The sequence below is a fragment of the Syzygium oleosum genome, unplaced genomic scaffold (genome assembly GCF_021117445.2).
Source record: "Syzygium oleosum isolate NSW1041296 unplaced genomic scaffold, Sole_v2.1 Sole_v2.07, whole genome shotgun sequence".
Taxonomy (NCBI): Eukaryota; Viridiplantae; Streptophyta; class Magnoliopsida; order Myrtales; family Myrtaceae; genus Syzygium; species Syzygium oleosum.
This window is the reverse complement of record NW_026607491.1, coordinates 1,969,318-1,987,648: the sequence shown is the minus strand read 5'-3', so window position 1 is coordinate 1,987,648 and position 18,331 is coordinate 1,969,318. Positions and strand designations below refer to the sequence as shown.

At 43.8% G+C, this 18,331-nt stretch overlaps 2 protein-coding genes across 2 annotated transcripts; both read left to right on the top strand.

Moving 5' to 3' along the window:
• The first annotated feature begins 1,322 nt into the window (after positions 1-1,322).
• On the top strand, positions 1,323-4,680 carry LOC115682230 (heat shock 70 kDa protein 4-like). The gene is made up of 2 exons (XM_030606387.2): positions 1,323-1,676; positions 2,625-4,680. The coding sequence occupies exons 1-2, from the start codon at positions 1,463-1,465 to the stop codon at positions 4,355-4,357; spliced, it is 1,947 nt and encodes a 648-aa protein (XP_030462247.1). The 5' UTR covers positions 1,323-1,462; the 3' UTR covers positions 4,358-4,680.
• A 5,779-nt stretch (positions 4,681-10,459) lies between these two features.
• Positions 10,460-14,125, top strand: LOC115682228 (heat shock 70 kDa protein 4-like). The gene is made up of 2 exons (XM_030606385.2): positions 10,460-10,688; positions 12,275-14,125. The coding sequence occupies exons 1-2, from the start codon at positions 10,475-10,477 to the stop codon at positions 14,005-14,007; spliced, it is 1,947 nt and encodes a 648-aa protein (XP_030462245.2). The 5' UTR covers positions 10,460-10,474; the 3' UTR covers positions 14,008-14,125.
• The last annotated feature ends 4,206 nt before the right edge of the window (positions 14,126-18,331 follow it).

Here is an 18,331-nt window from a genome sequence, read left to right as displayed (position 1 = left end):
TGTTGAAACACTCCGCACGAATGAGCTTACAAGCAAAACAAAGAAAAATGGTGCGTTTGTTTCGCGAAAAATGTACCATTTCTGAAAAATACTTTTCAGGAAGTCATTTTCCAGGAAAATGAGTTCATTTTTCGGTATTTGGCTAAAACTTAAAAAGACTTGGAAAGCATTTTTAGTTGTTTGGTGAAGAAAATCTGATGGTGAAAATTATCAAAAAATTTTGTATTTTTTAAATTATTTTTATTAAGAAAAGAAAATACATGAATGTTTTCCTTCTTAGAAAGAAAAGAAAAGAAAAATAGAAAAAGAAAGAAGAGAAAAGAAAAATATTAACAAATTCAAGATGGGTAATTCGTGGAAGTGTTTTCACCTTTTTAGATTTGGGAATTCACTTTTCTAATTTTATACATGAATATTTTCCTTGACCGGAAAATGTTTCCAATTGACTTACTATTTTCGGCGAACCAAATGGGTGAAAGTCCGGAAAATAAATTCCCATAAAACACTTTTCTTTAAACAAACGCACCCTAAATACGAGAAAAGAGAAGGTACTAAAAAAAGTCTTGCAATAGGCAAAGACGAGAGTTCTTCGAAGTGCTTTTTCTTGAGCTAAACACAAGTAGGATACTCGAGCCTTCATAAACCAAGAAATTTTCAAAGAAAGCCGGTGGCATGTGCCACCAGAAATTCCTCTTCCCTCGTTCTTCCTTACTTAGATGACATTCGCACATTGCACGGGCCTAAAATGCTTCGTAGACAGGTGCGCACATAAGATGGCTCGGCGAACTATCAGCTAAAAAGCACATGATCTCGGCTCGTGAAAAGACGAGGACCCCCGACTAAACTTTTATTAATGAGATTTCACAGAGCCTCGACAGGCTCTAATTCGGGCATCGATACCATCAATTAGATCTCTAGCCGGAAGAATTCGGTTAGAAAAGTTATACGTGCTCGAGGGCTTTACCAAATAATCAATAATTTATAATGCTGACGGAAGAACAATGCGCGAGATCATAGACATACATAAGATCATATTAATTACCATTAATTAATGGATTAAAAAATGAGAGAAAGGAGCGCGCACGTCTCACAAGAGTCCAACGTCAACAGGAAAAATCTCGAATCAACCAGAAATCACCCAACAAAAAAAAGAGAAAAAACGAAAAGAAAGTCCAGCTGGCACCGTCCCACACGGCCGCCATCCTCCACCGTCCGCGTATCCCAGATCCAACGGCCACCGCCGCACCTTCGGAACGTTCTCGAATGCCCCCGAAACAACGCTTCCCTCGCTAAAGAGTTTTATAATACCTCTCCCCTCTCCTTCTTCCTCTATATCATCACAAACGTTCGTCACTGTGGAAAACAGAGCCTGTTCTTCGCCGACGCCATCATCGCCAGCGATCGATCACCGTCCGTTTTCGCAAACCCGATTTTCCAGAGAGAGAGAGAGAGAAGGGAATCGATGGCCGGAAAAGGGGAGGGGCCGGCGATCGGCATCGATCTCGGGACGACGTACTCGTGCGTCGGCGTCTGGCAGCACGACCGGGTCGAGATCATCGCCAACGACCAGGGCAACAGGACGACGCCCTCCTACGTCGCCTTCACCGATACCGAGAGGCTGATCGGCGACGCCGCCAAGAACCAGGTCGCCATGAACCCCATCAACACCGTCTTCGGTGAGTAACCTCGTTTCCTGCTCTGTTTCTTTGGCGGCTCGGTTTTTTCTCTACTCCGATCAGGTGTTCGTCGATGTCTCGTCGATCGTTTCGGTGGACGTGGCTCTTCGATGTTCGTGATGTTTTCTGGTTTCCTTCGGATGAAGTTGCTTGTTCTTTGGTCGTGTGGACGAAGCGAGTTACCTTTTGTGAAATAGTGCGTATACGTAGTTGATGTTTGCTGCATGTCAGAGGATGCTAGGGAAATCGCTGATGCCCTGTTTTATCTGTATGTTTAAGCTATGCTAATGCGCGCTGATGACATGTGAGTAGATGATGTATGGATGATGGCTTAGTCGTGTGAGTTCTATTAGCATCAAGGTGTGATTGTTACCGTGAAGTATTTTTCGGACTTTCATCTATATGATTTTTTGAAAATGATTTCCTTTTCGATCAACACAAATATCATTTTTAATTTTAAAAAAGTAAATTTCCTAATACGAGAAAATGAATTGTTTATCTTGATTATGTTAATATATAATAAAAATAATTTAAAAATAACAAATAATTTGAAATAATTTAAAAAATACAAATTTTTTTTGATCATTTTTACATTTTCTTCTTTTTTTTGGTCGAATTTTACATTTTCTTCGTAAAACTACTAAAAATACTTTTCAAGTCTTTTTTAGGTTTTAATCAAATATCGAAAAATAAACTCATTTTCCTGAAAAATGATTTTTTGGAAAGTATTTTCTAAAAATTATCCATTTTCCACAAAATAAATGCACCTAGGATTATGGAAATTTGTCTTCCAAGTTAAGAGAGGGACTTCTACTTGATCGCTGTTTTGTTAATTGTCCGGTCTCGTCAGATTTTAGTTCTACCGTTTCTTCTGATTTGGAAGTCCTAGTTCATCATGGTGTTATTCCGACGACTGATGCTGATATGGTAATTTTGATGTATTGACAGATGCGAAGCGGTTGATCGGGAGGAGATTCAGCGACCCTTCGGTCCAGAGTGATATGAGGCACTGGCCGTTCAAGGTCATTGCTGGTCCCGGCGACAAGCCCATGATTGTCGTCCAATACAAGGGCGAAGAGAAGCAGTTTTCTGCGGAGGAAATCTCATCCATGGTCCTCACGAAGATGCGCGAGATCGCTGAGGCATACCTCGGGACGTCTATCAAGAATGCCGTTGTCACGGTCCCTGCCTACTTCAATGACTCTCAGAGGCAGGCCACGAAGGATGCTGGTGTCATTGCTGGCCTCAATGTCATGCGAATTATCAATGAACCGACTGCAGCAGCCATTGCTTATGGTCTTGACAAGAAGGCGACCAGCCTTGGAGAAAAGAATGTGTTGATTTTTGACCTTGGGGGTGGTACTTTTGATGTTTCTCTGCTTACTATTGAAGAGGGTATCTTCGAAGTGAAGGCTACAGCTGGAGACACTCATCTTGGCGGTGAGGACTTTGATAACCGAATGGTCAACCACTTTGTACAGGAGTTTAAGAGGAAGCATAAGAAGGACATCAGTGGAAATCCCAGAGCTCTGAGGAGGTTGAGGACTGCTTGTGAAAGGGCGAAGAGGACTCTCTCCTCAACTGCTCAAACAACTATTGAAATCGACTCTCTTTATGAGGGTGTTGATTTTTATACCACCATCACCCGTGCCAGATTCGAGGAGCTGAACATGGACCTCTTCAGGAAGTGTATGGAGCCTGTCGAGAAGTGCTTGAGAGATGCTAAGATGGACAAGAGCACTGTGCATGATGTTGTTCTTGTGGGTGGTTCTACTAGGATCCCCAAGGTGCAGCAGCTATTGCAGGACTTCTTCAATGGGAAGGAGCTGTGCAAGAGCATCAACCCTGACGAGGCTGTGGCTTATGGTGCAGCAGTCCAAGCGGCAATTTTGAGTGGTGAGGGCAATGAGAAGGTGCAAGATCTATTGCTCTTGGATGTTACTCCGCTCTCTCTTGGTTTGGAAACTGCTGGAGGTGTCATGACTGTCTTGATCCCAAGAAACACCACAGTTCCCACCAAGAAGGAGCAAGTCTTCTCCACCTACTCGGACAACCAACCTGGTGTACTCATCCAGGTTTATGAGGGGGAGAGAGCGAGAACCAGGGATAATAACTTGTTGGGCAAGTTTGAGCTCTCGGGCATTCCTCCAGCTCCTAGGGGCGTTCCTCAGATTAACGTCTGCTTCGACATTGACGCTAACGGTATATTGAATGTCTCGGCTGAAGACAAGACCACTGGCCAGAAGAACAAGATCACGATCACAAACGACAAGGGAAGGCTGTCGAAGGAAGAGATTGAGAAGATGGTGCAGGAAGCGGAGAAATACAAGTCCGAGGATGAGGAGCACAAGAAGAAGGTGGACGCAAAGAACGCACTGGAGAATTACGCCTACAACATGAGGAACACCATCAAGGACGAGAAGATCAGCGCCAAGCTCCCTGCGGCAGACAAGAAAAAGATTGAGGATGCCATTGAGGAAGCTATCCACTGGTTGGATGGCAACCAGCTCGCCGAGGCGGACGAGTTTGAGGACAAGATGAAGGAGCTCGAAGGCATCTGTAACCCCATAATTGCAAAGATGTACCAGGGTGCTGGTCCTGACATGGGTGGTGGCATGGATGAAGATACTCCTCCGGCAGGTGGTAGCGGCGCTGGCCCCAAGATCGAGGAGGTTGATTAAAGATGGTAGGGGACCTATGCTTGAGGATGCTAGGTGGTTGTGTCTATGAGTTTTTTACTTTTCCCATTCCTTGTGGATGGTAATTTTGGGTTTCTTTCGGTTGTGGAAGGAACCTTCTGGTTGAAGGTCATGTTGTGTTTTCCTCTTTCAATGCTGGAACTTATATGAGTGCGCAACTTTTCTGTTTCGTTTTCGCTCTGGACAACGGGATGTTGTGGGATGGGTTACTTGTGGAAGTTGGGCCTAGAATCTCTGTTAAAGAAATTGAATGGTGGATCAAGTATGTGAATGTAGAAGCACCCAAAACAAATTATTCTAGGCAATATCTGCTACTCCACTGCCGTTCCTTCGAATTGCGACGACCTTCATGCCCCTGGCTCAGACCTGTGAAGGTGATCTTTTGGCAATGGGACGGGTGCGGCTAGACGTGTCTTCGTCTCTTAGGGTCTTTTCAAATCCTTTCTTCGGCCGATCAAAAACTCAAACACCAAATTAGAGTTACCTAGGTAAATTCTAAATTTAGGTCGATTTAATGCACAGAGAACCTGGATGAATTCTAACTGTGTCCTCGTGTACAGTAACTGGTCAAAAGAAAAAAAATGAGATTTTTAGGGTCGGGGATTATAGGTCTGCTTTCCATGATGCCTTTACCGTTCCGCAGCTCTAATGTCTTTACGGTACTGCAGCCCTAAAGTTGGCTAAGCCCCAGAACATTCCTCAATTAATGTCCTCAAAAAACTGATTCGACTTCACTAATGATTAGCGAGCATAAAGTGACTCCGTCTGTGTGGGGAAGTGTATTCGAATGTCAATCCAAATGCAAATTTCAATTATGACATGCGTGAGTGATATAATATAGTAATAACTATACGTAACAGGACATGACAAATGAATGCAAAACATGAAGAAATTACATGACATGACAATAATCACATGAAATATGACATGTCAAATGAGAGGCAAGACATGACGTGATGACATGACGACGTGAGACATGAAATATGACATGTCAAATGAGAGGCAAGACATGACGTGATGACATGACGACGTGCTGACATGACATGATAATAATAATCATATGTAGCATGACGTAGCAAATCGAATGCAAAACATGACAATGAGATGATAGCATGCACCATGACGTGGCAAATCGGACGCAAGACGTAATAATGAAACGATATCTCTTGATGATAATCACATGCAGCATTATGGGTGCGTTTGGTTGGGTTTTTGGGGAAAACCTTTGGGAAAAGGCAAATGATAGTAGGTTAAGGGGTTTTTTTGAAGTGTAATAGTGTTTGGTAAAGTGTAATTTAAAAGTGATTAGGAAGCAACTTTGTTTTAAATACTGCTTAGAAAAAATCACATTTGTAAAGGACTTTTGCTATTTTTTTTTCAATAAGAAAACTGAACTCCAATCCGACACCGACAAATGGCTTAAGTCGTCGGCGAGCCAGATCTGGCATCGGCGACCGTCACCTGGTCGCACGACTTGAGGCGACCTCAAGCTAGGGTAGCCTAAGGTCACGCGACCCAAGTAACCGTCGGGCCACACAAGCAACCGTCACCTGGTGTCGCACAACCTCAAGCGAGGCTTGCCGGGGATTAGATTTGGCTCGCCGAGATGGCGAGGTTGCAGTGGCGCGGCAGAGAAGAGAGGGGGAGGAGAGAGATTGGTGTGCGAGGGAAGGGTAGAATTCGGATTTAGTTAATTTAATGAGGGAAAAAAGAAAAGAAAAAAAATTAGTTAGCTTCCGCAAATGCTGAAAGCCCAATACAGAGACTTTAAAGGGCTTTTGAGAAGCAATCGCAACCAAACGGAGCCTATATGGCAAATCAAGTCCCTCTTAATAGTCTAATTAGGCTCCTCTGCAAATAAAATATTCGCAACGAGTCTTTCGCAATAGTGACAAGTTTTCGATTAGATAGAAGTCTTTCCATTTTGATTTTAACTTTTAATTTCTATCCCTTACCTTTTTACCAATGTGCCGTTTAGGAATACTTTAGCTAATGATCGGGAAAAGTGCCAAAAAAGTCCTAAACCTTTTGCATTAGTGCCAATTTAGTCCTAAACCTTTTTTTGGTGCCAATTCAGTCCTAAACCTTTTGCATTGGTGCCAATTTAGTCCTAAACCTTTTTTTGGTGCCAATTAAGTCTTAAACCTTTTAAATTGATGCCAATTCAGTCCTAAACCTTTTGTTTTTGTGCCAATTTAGTCCTTCCGGTCAATTTTGACCGGAATTTGCTGACGTGGACGGCTGCCGGGCGGTGGCCGGTCACCGGCGCCGACGAGGACAACTTTAATAATATTTTAATATTTTTTTGAATTTTTATTTTTTTCCTTTTTTTTCTTTTTTTTTCCACTTTTTTTTTTTGGCTTTCTCCTTCCTCTGGCCGGTCGCCGGTCCGGCGACCGGCTAGAGGCCAGAGGCCGGCGAGTTCGACCTCGCCGGCCACTGTGGAGGGCGGCCTCGCCCGGCGAGGGCGAGCCTCGCCATGGTCGGGCGAGGCCCGACCTCGCCGGATCTGGGCGAGGTCGGGCCTCGCCGGCGGGCGGGCGAGGCCCGACCTCGCGGATTCGGCGAGGTCGGGCCTCGCCCAACCATGGCGAGGCTCGCCCTCGCCGGAGAGCCGCCCTCCCGGTGGCCGGCGAGGGCTCGAGCCTCGCCACTTCGCCCGACCTCGCCCGGCCGCCGCGGCGAGGCCCGGCCGCGATCCGGCGAGGTCGGGCCTCGCCCGACCATGGCGAGGCTCGCCTCGCCGCGGCCTCCGGCGAGTGCTCGAGCCTCGCCATGGTCGGGGAGGCCCGACCTCGCCGGATCCGGCGAGGTCGAGCCTCGCCCGACCAAGGCGAGGCTCGGCCTCGCCGGCGAGGGCGCCCTCCGGGGCCGGCGAGGTCGAGCTCGCCGGCCACTAGCCTCTGGCCGGTCGCCGGACTGGCGACCGGCCACTAGCCTCTGGCCGGTCGCCGGACTGGCGACCGGCCAGAGGAAGGAGAAAGCCAAAAAAAAAGTGGAAAAAAAAAGAAAAAAAACAAAAAAAATAAAAATTCAAAAAAATATTAAAATATTATTTAATCTTTCCACGTCGGCGCCACGTCGGCGCGGTGACGATGACGGTCGCCGGCAACCGTCCACGTCAAAATTCCGATCAAAATTGATCGGAAGGACTAAATTGGCACAAAAATAAAAGGTTTAGGACTGAATTGGCACCAATTTAAAAAGTTTAGGACTTAATTGGCACCAAAAAAAGGTTTAGGACTAAATTGGCACCAATGCAAAAGGTTTAGGACTGAATTGGCACCAAAAAAAGGTTTAGGACTAAATTGGCACTAATGCAAAAGGTTTAGGACTTTTTTTGCACTTTTCCCGCTAATGATCTCCATAATAGTCAAAATAGAATCTCATTCGAATTCTATGGAGTAGTAGATATTCCTGTTATTTTATCGGTTCAAGCTCCCACGGCCGGTGCTCCTCCAAGGTGGTCTCCAAGCCTGACGGTCCCTCTCTCCGCTTGTGACCTTGGCGTGTGTCTTACCGGCGTTTACTCCATCAAGTCGGGAGCAGCATGCCCTCCTCCATCCGTGGATCTTCATCTGGTGATTCCGTCGACGCCGGCGGCCCTTGAACCAATCCGTGAAGGTCCCCCCCTTGTCCGGCGTTCTTTCTCTCGGCTCTAGTACCGCCCCCCCGGCTTCCCTTTCACTGGTGAATTTCTCGGTCTCCATCCCTCCAGCGTCCTCTCTTTGCCGTGCCCTTTGGTGGAAATCTTAATAAAGTGCATAGGACCCGTCCCAAGGCTTGACTATTGGGTGTTATCTTTATTGCTTGCGCAGTGTATGTGGCTTAGGATAAAATTGACAAAGAGATTGCACGCAAATGGTTTCATAAAAAGAGAAAATGCCACGAAAGAACGTTAAGATTAATATAATGTAATCAAGTCATTGTATTTAGATTTTTTCATTCGCAAAAGTAAGGCAGATTTCGATGTTTTACTTGAATTTCTAGCTGACCCACAATTAGTTAGCGGATTTGATTTGTTTGATTGAGAACCTAAGTTATGATCAGTAAGGCTCGTGGGCTCGTGCTAAGCGCGAGCATTACCTCATAAGAGAAACGATTGTGCTCGCTTAGGAATGCACTAGCCTTTTCTTCGTGGTTCACCTCGAGGAAGGTCGCGACAATTGAGTTGTCGATCTCAACTCGCAACAAATTTATATTTTGTCGACCTTCTCGTTCACGTCTAATGAGGCCAACTCTAGTTCTCGTCAATCAAACTCACTACTGGCCCGATCATGGCTCAACCCTTGGGTCAATTTTTTGGTGTTAAAAGAGAAGTTTTACAAGCAAGTCCAAAATAGACCTATTTTAATCGATCTCCACATCATAAAGAAACTACGAAACTTCTTTAGCGCAATTAGCTGCAAATTACTTAAGGGAGAAGTCTACTTTTGATCGGTGAGCTCACAAATACTTTGTAATGAAGTTTCGCCGACTCCATACTTCTTGTCACAGTAGACTGTTAGCTAAAGCATGTGACCATAAATCATTGAAGATAAAGATCACGATTAGACTTTCACCAAAGAGATTTCTCAACGTAAACACTGCACGAACGTGAGGTTTCCGCGTCAAAGTCTAGCTGACTACAAGTGCAAGGTACACGTCAACCTCCCTAAGGCAGGGGACGCTCCCACCAACCGTCGAAACTGTCAAAGCCGCTCCCTCCTGTCCGGGTTCTTAGATCCAACGGCCACCGCCGCTCCACCACCCGCACATTCTCGAATCCCAAAAATACCGCTTCCCACGTCAGCCAAAACCCTTATAAATTTTGACCCAAAAAAAAAAAAACCCTTATGAACCCCTCCCCCTCTCTCTCAGAACAAAGGTTCTTCACAGAGTCTCGTCTAACTATGGGTGTTAACGGTTTTTTTTTGAAAAATCGAACCGAACCGTTAAGGGTAGAATCTTGAACCGAACCGAATTTCGCTCGAACCGAATATGTACCAAACAAAAAAACCAGTTTGGTTCGGTTTGGTTCGGCTCGATTTTCGATTTTTTCCTATTTTTTCTGAAAGTGTGGAGAGGCGGTGGAGGGCATTCAGACCCAACAAGCACGATGAAGTCATAGTGCACACACGATCTCTCTCTTTCTCTCTTGCCCACTTCTCTCTCCCACAGCCCCCTCCCCTTTTTTCTTTATTCTTCTTTCTTTGGTACCCAGTGACGCAAGGGATAAAGCAAAGCAAGAAAAAGGAAGCCGAAGAGGCACCACCGCCACTTCCCTCTGTTTCCTCCTCTTCATTATCTGTCTCCCCATGCTCGCACGCTCTCGCGCTTGGCAAATCTTGATCCTTCTCAAGATGGGTCTCTCCGTCACTTGATCCCTCCACCGCCCTTTGCCTTCCCTTTCTTTCTCGTGCTGGTTCTGGGATCAATCTTATTGGATATTTCTATTTTTTGGGGTGCTCTGTTTCTTCATATGTGTGTCCAAGATTCGCTGTGGGGGTCGTCGCTCGAAACTGAAACCGATGCACGCATACTCTGATGCGAATGAGGTAAGATACGAGCACGGATCGACTAGAACAGCAACTTTTCCCACCTGCACTCTTGAACCCACATCGCATCCGCCTCAAATCCGAGCCATTTCGTCTGAGTTCTCCTTGTTGATCACGGGAACTCCGCACAATCTCGCTTGTTCGAGCGCCACTTCTGCTAAATCTTCGCCGGCTCTTCGCCGCGAGACCGCCATTGCAGAATGCCACACGGCCACAGCCGTCTGGGTGCTGGCACGGCGGAGAGAGGGGCTGAACTGAGCAGCGCCGAGAGAGCGAGAGAGAGGATTTAGCCCTTTGTGGTTTTAGCCCTTTTAGCTTTAGGATAAAAACAGTAGGTTATTTTCAGTTTAGTTTTGGTTTGATCCGAATCAAACCGAAATAAACCGAACTAAAAAAAAAAGATTGGTTTGTTTTGAGTATCCGAACAGAAAACCGAACAGAACCGAAATGCACAAAATTTCCAGTTCGGCTCGGTTCGTATCTTGGTTCGATTTTTCGGCTCGGTTCTAACACCCTACCACTAACTAATTTTTTCAGAGAGAATAAAAAACAAAGAGGAATCATGGCCGGAAAAGGAGAGGGGCTCGCGATCGGCATCGACTTGGGAACGGCGTACTCGTGCGTCGGCGTCTGGCAACAAGACCGGGTCGTGATCATTGCCAATGACCAGGGCAACAGGACGACGCCCTCCTGCGTCGCCTTTACCCGCACCGAGAGGCTTATGGGCGACGCTGCCAAGAATAAGGTCTTCATGAACCCCGCCAACTCCGTCTTCGGTAAGTAACCTCGTTTCTTACTCTGTTTCTTTGGTGGCTCAGCTTGGTCTCTGTTCGATGGCTGTCACGTTGTTCTTCAATGTTCTTAGGATTCGTTTGTTTTGTGAAACACATTTTCCGGAAAAACATTTTCCTCATTTTTCAGCATTTGGTTTGCTCAGGAAAATGAGTCAACGAAAAAAAATTTCCTATTAAAGCTAAACGTTTTCCAAAATATAACTAAATATTAGTGCTTGGACCCAGAACTTTACGCTTGGGCACGAAACCCCAACGGTAGTTCTCGTGTCTTGACGTTCAGGACCAGGTCTTCGGCGGCTGGACCCGGGTCCACTGAGGCCAAGCCCAGGACCACGATGCTCAGGCCTAGGCCCCCAACGCCCATGCCCAGGACCATCAAGGTCAGGCCTAAACCCCTGATGGCCGTACCCAATGCTCCGGCACCTAGACTCGGGTCCATAAGGCTGTCTCGATCCCCGACGCTCGAGCTCTAGTCCTAATCCTTAGGCCCAAGTCCATAAAGACCATGCGCGGGTCCTTGGCGCTCGGGCTCGAATCCTTGGTTAATGGAGTTATTCTTATAAATATGTTTTTTCTTTAAATCGATTTTTTTATTTTTTTATTTTTTCTTTTCACTTTTCTTTCTTTTCCTTCCTCCTTCTTCCTCGTCGGCCTTGTGCCTTGGCGATGGCTGGTAGCCCGACGACTAGCCAAGACGCAGGTCGGCGAGCTTGGGCTCCCCTGTGGTCGTCGCTAAGCAAGCCTCGAGCTCGCCTGTGGCTATCGCCAGCCGGTTGCGGCGGAGGAAGGAGGAAAATGAAAATGAAAGAAAAGAAAAAAGAACAAGAAAAGACAAAAGAAAATTAAAAATTCGATTTTTTTAAAAAGAGAAATAAAAATAATTAAAAATTCGAATATTTTAAAAAATAAAAATAATTAAAAAAATTCGAAATTTTTTTTTGCTTGAGATAAAATCATGAGATTGAAATCATTTTCCAATGAAATCCAAACATCAGAAGATGATTTCAATCATATCACCAAACAAAAGAAAACTAATCGTATTCCTGAAAAATGCCTTTCGGAAAATCATTTTCCTTTATTATTGAGTTTTCCGCGAAACAAACGCACTTTTAATTTTTTTTAGCTTTCTTTGGATGAATTTACTTGTTTTTTTTTTTTGGTGAAATAGTGGGTACACATAGTTGATGTTTACTGCATGTTGATGCTAGTCAGATCGTTGATGCCATGTTATTTTTAGTTTGGGGCAAGCTTTGCTGCTCACGTTAATTATCACCAAAAGTGTTGGGCATGGGCGACCGTATTTTATAGTTGTTCTGTATGTTTAAGCTATGTTAATGGCACATCTAAGTAGACAAGGTATGAAGGATGGCTTAGTTGTGGGGATGGCCATTAAGATTGTGAATTTATCTTCAAAGTTAGAGAGGGACCTCTACTTGTTGGCTAGTTTTTTAACTGGCTGGTCTCATGAGATTTTACCGTTTCTTTACCTTATTTGCTTGAACTCCTAGTTCATCAAGGTGTTATAGCTGACGACTGAAGCTGATATGACAATTTTGATGTATTGACAGATGGGAAGCGGTTGATCGGAAGGAGATTCAGCGACCCTTCAGTTCAGAAAGATATGAAACTCTGGCCGTTCAGGGTCATTGCTGGTCCTGGCGACAAGCCCATGATTGTCGTCCGCTACAAGGGAAAACAGAAGCGGTTCACTGCGGAGGAAATCTCATCCATGGTCCTCACGAAGATGCGCGAGATCGCTGAGGCATACCTTGGGACGTCTATCAAGAATGCTGTTGTCACGGTCCCTGCTCACTTCAATGACTCTCAGAGGCAGGCCACAAAGGATGCCGGTGTCATTGCTGGCCTCAATGTCATGCGTATTATCAATGAACCATCCGCGGCAGCCATTGCTTATGGTCTTGACAAGAAGGCGACCAGCACTGGAGAAAAGAATGTGTTGATTTTTGACCTTGGGGGTGGTACTTTTGATGTTTCTCTGCTTACTATTGAAGAGGGTATCTTTGCAGTGAAGGCTACAGCTGGAGACACTCATCTTGGCGGTGAGGACTTTGATAACCGAATGGTCAACCACTTTGTACAGGAGTTTAAGAGGAAGCACAAGAAGGACATCAGTGGAAATCCCAGAGCTCTTAGGAGATTGTGGACTGCCTGTGAAAGGGCGAAGAAGACTCTCTCCTCGACTCCTCAAACAACTGTCGAAATTGACTCTCTTTATGAGGGTGTTGATTTTTATACCGCCATTACTCGTGCCAGATTCGAGGAGCTGAACATGGACCTCTTCAGGAAGTGTATGGAGCCTGTCGAGAAGTGCTTGAGAGACGCTAAGATGGACAAGAGCAGTGTGCATGATGTTGTTCTTGTGGGTGGTTCTACTAGGATCCCCAAGGTGCAGCAATTATTACAGGACTTTTTCAATGGGAAGGAGCTGTGCAAGAGCATCAACCCTGACGAGGCTGTGGCTTATGGTGCAGCAGTGCAAGCGGCAATTTTGAGTGGTGAGGGCAATGAGAAGTTGCAAGATCTGTTGCTCTTGGATGTTACTCCGCTCTCTCTTGGTTTGGAAACTGCTGGAGGTGTTACGACTGTCTTGATCCCAAGAAACACCACAGTTCCCACCAAGAAGGAGCAAGTCTTCTCGACCTACTCGGACAACCAACCCGATGTACTCATCCAGGTTTATGAGGGTGAGAGAGCGAGAAACAGGCATAATAACTTGTTGGGCAAGTTTAAGATCTGGGGCATTCCTCCAGCTCCTAGGGGTGTTCCTCAGATTAACATCCGCTTGGAAATTGATTCTAACGGTATATTGAATGTCTCAGCTGAAGACAAGACCACCGACCAGAAGAACAAGATCCCGTTCACAAACGACAAGGGAAGGCTGTCCAAGGAAGAGATTGAGAAGATGGTACAGGAAGCGGAGAAATACAAGGCCGAGGATGAGGAGCACAAGAAGAAGGTGGACGCAAAGAACGCACTGGAGAATTGCGCCTACAACATGAGGAACACCATCAAGGACAAGAAAATCAGCGCCAAGCTCCCTGCGGTGGACAAGAAGAAGATTGAGGATGTCATCGAGGAAGCCATTCACTGGTTGGATGGCAACCAGCTCGCCGACGCAGACAAGTTCAAGGACAAGATGAAGGAGCTTGAAGGCATCCACAACCCCATAATTGCGAAGACGTACCAAGGTGCTGGTCCTCACATGGGCGGTGGCATGGATGACGATGTTCCTCCGGCAGGCGGTAGCGGCGCTGGCCCCAAGATCGAGGAGGTTGATTAAGATGGTAGATGGCCGATGTTTGAAGATGCTAGGTGGTTGTGTTTTTGAGATTTTTACCCTTTCCGTTTCCTTGTAGATGATAATTTTGGGTTCTTGCGGTTGTGGAAGGAACTTTATGGTTGAAGGTCATGTTGTGTTTCCTATTTCAATGTTGGAGCTTACAACTTTTCTGTTTCGTTTTCGATCTGGACAATGGGACGTCGTGAGTTTGGTTACTTAGAAGTTGGGCCCTGATTCTCTGTTAAAGAAATTGAATGGTGGATAAGTACGTGAATGTAGAAGCACCCAAAACAACTCTAGGCAGTATCTGCTACTCCACTGCCTTTCCTTCGAACTGCGACGACCATCATACCCCTACTCAGACCGGTGAAGGTGAATTTTGGGCAATGGGACGGGTGCGGCCAGTGGTGTCTTCGGCTCCTAGGGTCTTTTCAGATCCTAGCTTCAGCCGATCATAAACTTAAACACCTAATTAGAGTTTGCAGCTATCGATCAATTTAGGTAAACTCTAAATTTAGGTCGATCTAATACATAAAGAACCCAGGTGAATTCTAACTAGGTCCACGTGTGCAGTAACTGGTCAAAAGAAATTATGGGATTTTTAGATTCGGGGATTATAGATCTGCATTCCACGATGCCTCTTCAGTACTGCAGATCTTATGTTGGTTAAGACCTCGAACGGTCCTCAATTAATTTCCTAGCGATAATGTGTTTTTGATTTGAAAAGTTTGAAATGTCGTCAAAACGCTGATTCGACTTCACTAATGATTAACAAGCGATTTTGTCGTGTATAGTAAAGTGACTCCGTTTGTAAGTGAAAGTAGTATGCGCAACAAAACGGCTAAAAGTAAAATATTGTTACAAAACAAACAAAAATATAAAGCAATACGGAAGTTAAGCTAATTTAAGAAAAATCAATCGTTTTCTTCCAACTTCATAAAATAGGTTCTAACCGATTCTCGAGTGAGTGGGTAGGTTTATCACCCATAATCTAAAACTAGATTAGTCAAAATAGGTCTATTCTTAAAGCATATTTGATGAGCTGAATTATTATATGCGTTAGTTATATTTAGTAAATTGGTTTAGAATGATAAAACCCAAAATAATATGAGTGTTAAATAGGTCAACAACTTATTTAGATCCAACCCACTTCTATATTCTCTCTTCAGTCTCTCTCACCGTTACTCGATCTTGTGCTCTCACCTTAGTTTGGGTATGGGTTTTTTTAGATTAGGTTAGAAATGGAAGTACTTTAATAATATATATCGGGTTGGGAATAGTTGGGTTGAGTATAGGTTACTAAATTTGTATTAAATGGATATGGGTCAAAACTGGTTAAATGGGTCAATTTGGGTTTGATCATTTTCGATCCGACCCACCCATTTGACCGGTCTATCTAGAATCTATCCACACAATACCGATTCTAAGTTCCAAAAATTTGGAATCGGGAACCGGACTTGTTTCTATTGGAATTGGGAACTAGACCTGTTTTTATGGGCGGTTCGGTCCGATTTTTTAGTAGAACCGGACTAGTTGCACAGCCTAAGTTAAATGTGGTTTTGAGGAAACTCCTTCTCAAAACAAGGGCTTTTTTATTAGAGGTTCTTTACCAGGTAAAGTAACCCCTACTTTTTTAGGATCTCAATCCATCTAGAAGATACATGTTCACGAGCACTAAATATTCATACAATAGAGAGGAGTTACATAAGGTGCAAGAAAAATCACAAAGGCTTATCTTTGCTGTGCCAAATTCCAAATATTGGGATTCAAAAATCAGGACTCAAAAGTAGAAGAATGCTTGAGCATATCTTTATATTTATAAAAAAATGTCTTCTTTAAGAGTTGCCGCTAAGGTTAACACATAAAACTCTAAATTACATGCATATTTGGTCAATCTTCTTGCGTGGAGTACTTTTCTTGCACTTTCCGCTCACTTTCTGCCTATTTATTGCCCTTGTCCCCCTCCTTCCCCTCGCTCTACATTATTTCTTTATTCTAGTTGTAACTCTTTCCATTAAAGAAATTTCCTACCTTAAATTTAACATAATATATTATTTTAGGGGATAAGTGCACTTAAAATCTTAAAACTTACAAAAAGTTTAATTAAGTTTTAAACTTATCAAATCGGTTCAATTGAGTTCTTCCATTAACTTAGTCCAATTTAGCTAGCAAAAAATGCTGATGTGGCTTTTTTAAAATTATTTTATCTAACCTACATGGCTATGACATAACTAAAACGATGTCATTTTGATCTAAATATGATTTTTAATACAAATTTTATTTAAATTAAATTTTAGAAATAAGCTAAATTAAAAATAATAAAGGGAGAAAGAGGAAGCCCTCACCGTTCCCCACCATCACTAGGAAGGGCCGATGAGGGTGGGCGATGGCCGACAGGGGTTGCTGACCGTAGGCGATGACCATGGCCCTTACCCAGGTCAAGTGGCAGCCAGGTCTAGGCAAGGGCTGGTAATCCTCGCCTGCGATCAGCGAGGGTCTCTGGCCCGGTGATCCTCGCCGGTCATTCCCCCCACCCTCGTCGGCCCTTCCCGGCGATGGTGGGGCAGCAGCGACAAGGATTCCAGCCCTCCTCGCACGGTTTCTCTCTCCTTCCCCCTAAACCCTTTTTTCTTTCTTTCTAATTTAGCTTATTTTTTAAATTTAATTTAAATAAAAGAGATAAGTGTATTGGAAATCCTAAAACTTGTCACGAAAGTACAATTAAGTCATAAAACTTTCAAAAAGTGCAATTAAATTTTAAAACTTGTTAAGTTGGTGCAATCTTGTCATTCAATTAAATTTTTCCAACTTGACAAACGGAAAATACTAACAAGTTTTAGGACTTGATTGTAATTTGTGAATGTTTTAGGACTCAATTGCACTTTGATGATAAGTTTTATGACTTGATTGAAATTTTTGAAAAATTTAGGACTCAATTGCACTTTTGTGATAAGTTTTAAATCTATATTAAAAATCAGATTTGGACGAAAACGATATCGTTTTAGCCTTATGTTTCATGATTTAGCCATGTCATCGCCACGTAAGAGAGAGAATATTAAAAAAAATCACATCAGCATTTTCTTTTAGCCAAGTTGGACGGAGACAACGAAAGGACTCAATTTCACCAACTTAATAAGTTTTAGGACTTGATTACATTTTTTTTAAGTTTTATGACTCAATTGTATTTTCGTGATGATTTTTAAGACTTTCAATGCACTTATCCCTTATTTTAGTATCTAAGTACAATTACTAAAATATAGTAAATAACGAACGAAATGAAATAGGTCAAAATATCATGTTATTTTATTGCATAAATACGTTAATGTGAAAAAAATTTCTTTACATTTGGATGTGCATAATGGGATAAATGCACTATAAGTCCTAAAACTTATCACAAAAGTGCAATTGAATTCTAAAACTATCAAAAAGTGCAATCAAATCCTAAAACTTGTTATTAAAGTGCAATCAACAAAATGATTTGTTTGGACCAATTTAATAAGTTTTAAAACTCAATTGTATTTTTTGAAAATTTTAGGATTCGATTACACTTTGTGACAAATTTTAGGACTTCTAATGCACTTGTCCCATTATATATTATAAGGGATAAGAACAGTAGGAGTGTCACAACTTTCGTACAACGCTCACTTGAGTGCCATAATTTTTTTTTTTTCGCTCACTTGAGTACCACATCGAAGTAAAATTGATCATTTGAGTGCCACTTTTGGCAAATCATCCTATGTGGATTTTAAAAATATAGATTTTTTAATTATTTTATATTTTCCTTTCTTTCTATGTTTTTTTTTGTCCGCCGGCTGTAAAGGCCTCGCCCTCGGCTAGTGGGGTCGTGAAGTCCATAGGCAGGCCATCTCCGGCTGCGGGTGAGGGCCTTCGCAGCAAGGCCACCTTGCCCGCGACCGGCGAGGCCACTGTGGCCTTGGGGGGCCGTGAAGGTCCTCCCCTAGATTTGACGAGGGCCTTCGCCCCCTTGCCTGTGGCAAGCGAGGCCCTGATGGCCTCGCCTGGGGTCCTCATGCCCTGGCCGGATCTGGGCAAGGCAGGCGGTGGATTTTTGGCAAGGCAAATTATCGATGACATTTCTTTTTTTTTTGGGTTAGAATCGATGGCACTTAAGTTATTCATTTTTCAAATTTGTGGCACTTAAGTAATCGATTTTTCAAATTCGAGGCACTTAAGTGAGCGAAAAAGATTATAGAAATTGTCCACGTCGGCGTCGGCGGTGCCACATAGGACAACCGGCATCCACGTCAGATTTTTCGACAAGGCAAATTGCCAGTGTCACTTAAGTTATCGCTTTTTCAAATTT

Coding starts and splice junctions, on each gene's coding strand:
- LOC115682230 (XM_030606387.2), top strand. CDS start 1,463: ATGGCCGGAAAAGGGGAGGGGCCGGCGATCGGCATCGATCTCGGGACG. Junction 1,677..2,624: donor CCCCATCAACACCGTCTTCG/GTGAGTAACCTC, acceptor ATGTATTGACAG/ATGCGAAGCGGTTGATCGGG.
- LOC115682228 (XM_030606385.2), top strand. CDS start 10,475: ATGGCCGGAAAAGGAGAGGGGCTCGCGATCGGCATCGACTTGGGAACG. Junction 10,689..12,274: donor CCCCGCCAACTCCGTCTTCG/GTAAGTAACCTC, acceptor ATGTATTGACAG/ATGGGAAGCGGTTGATCGGA.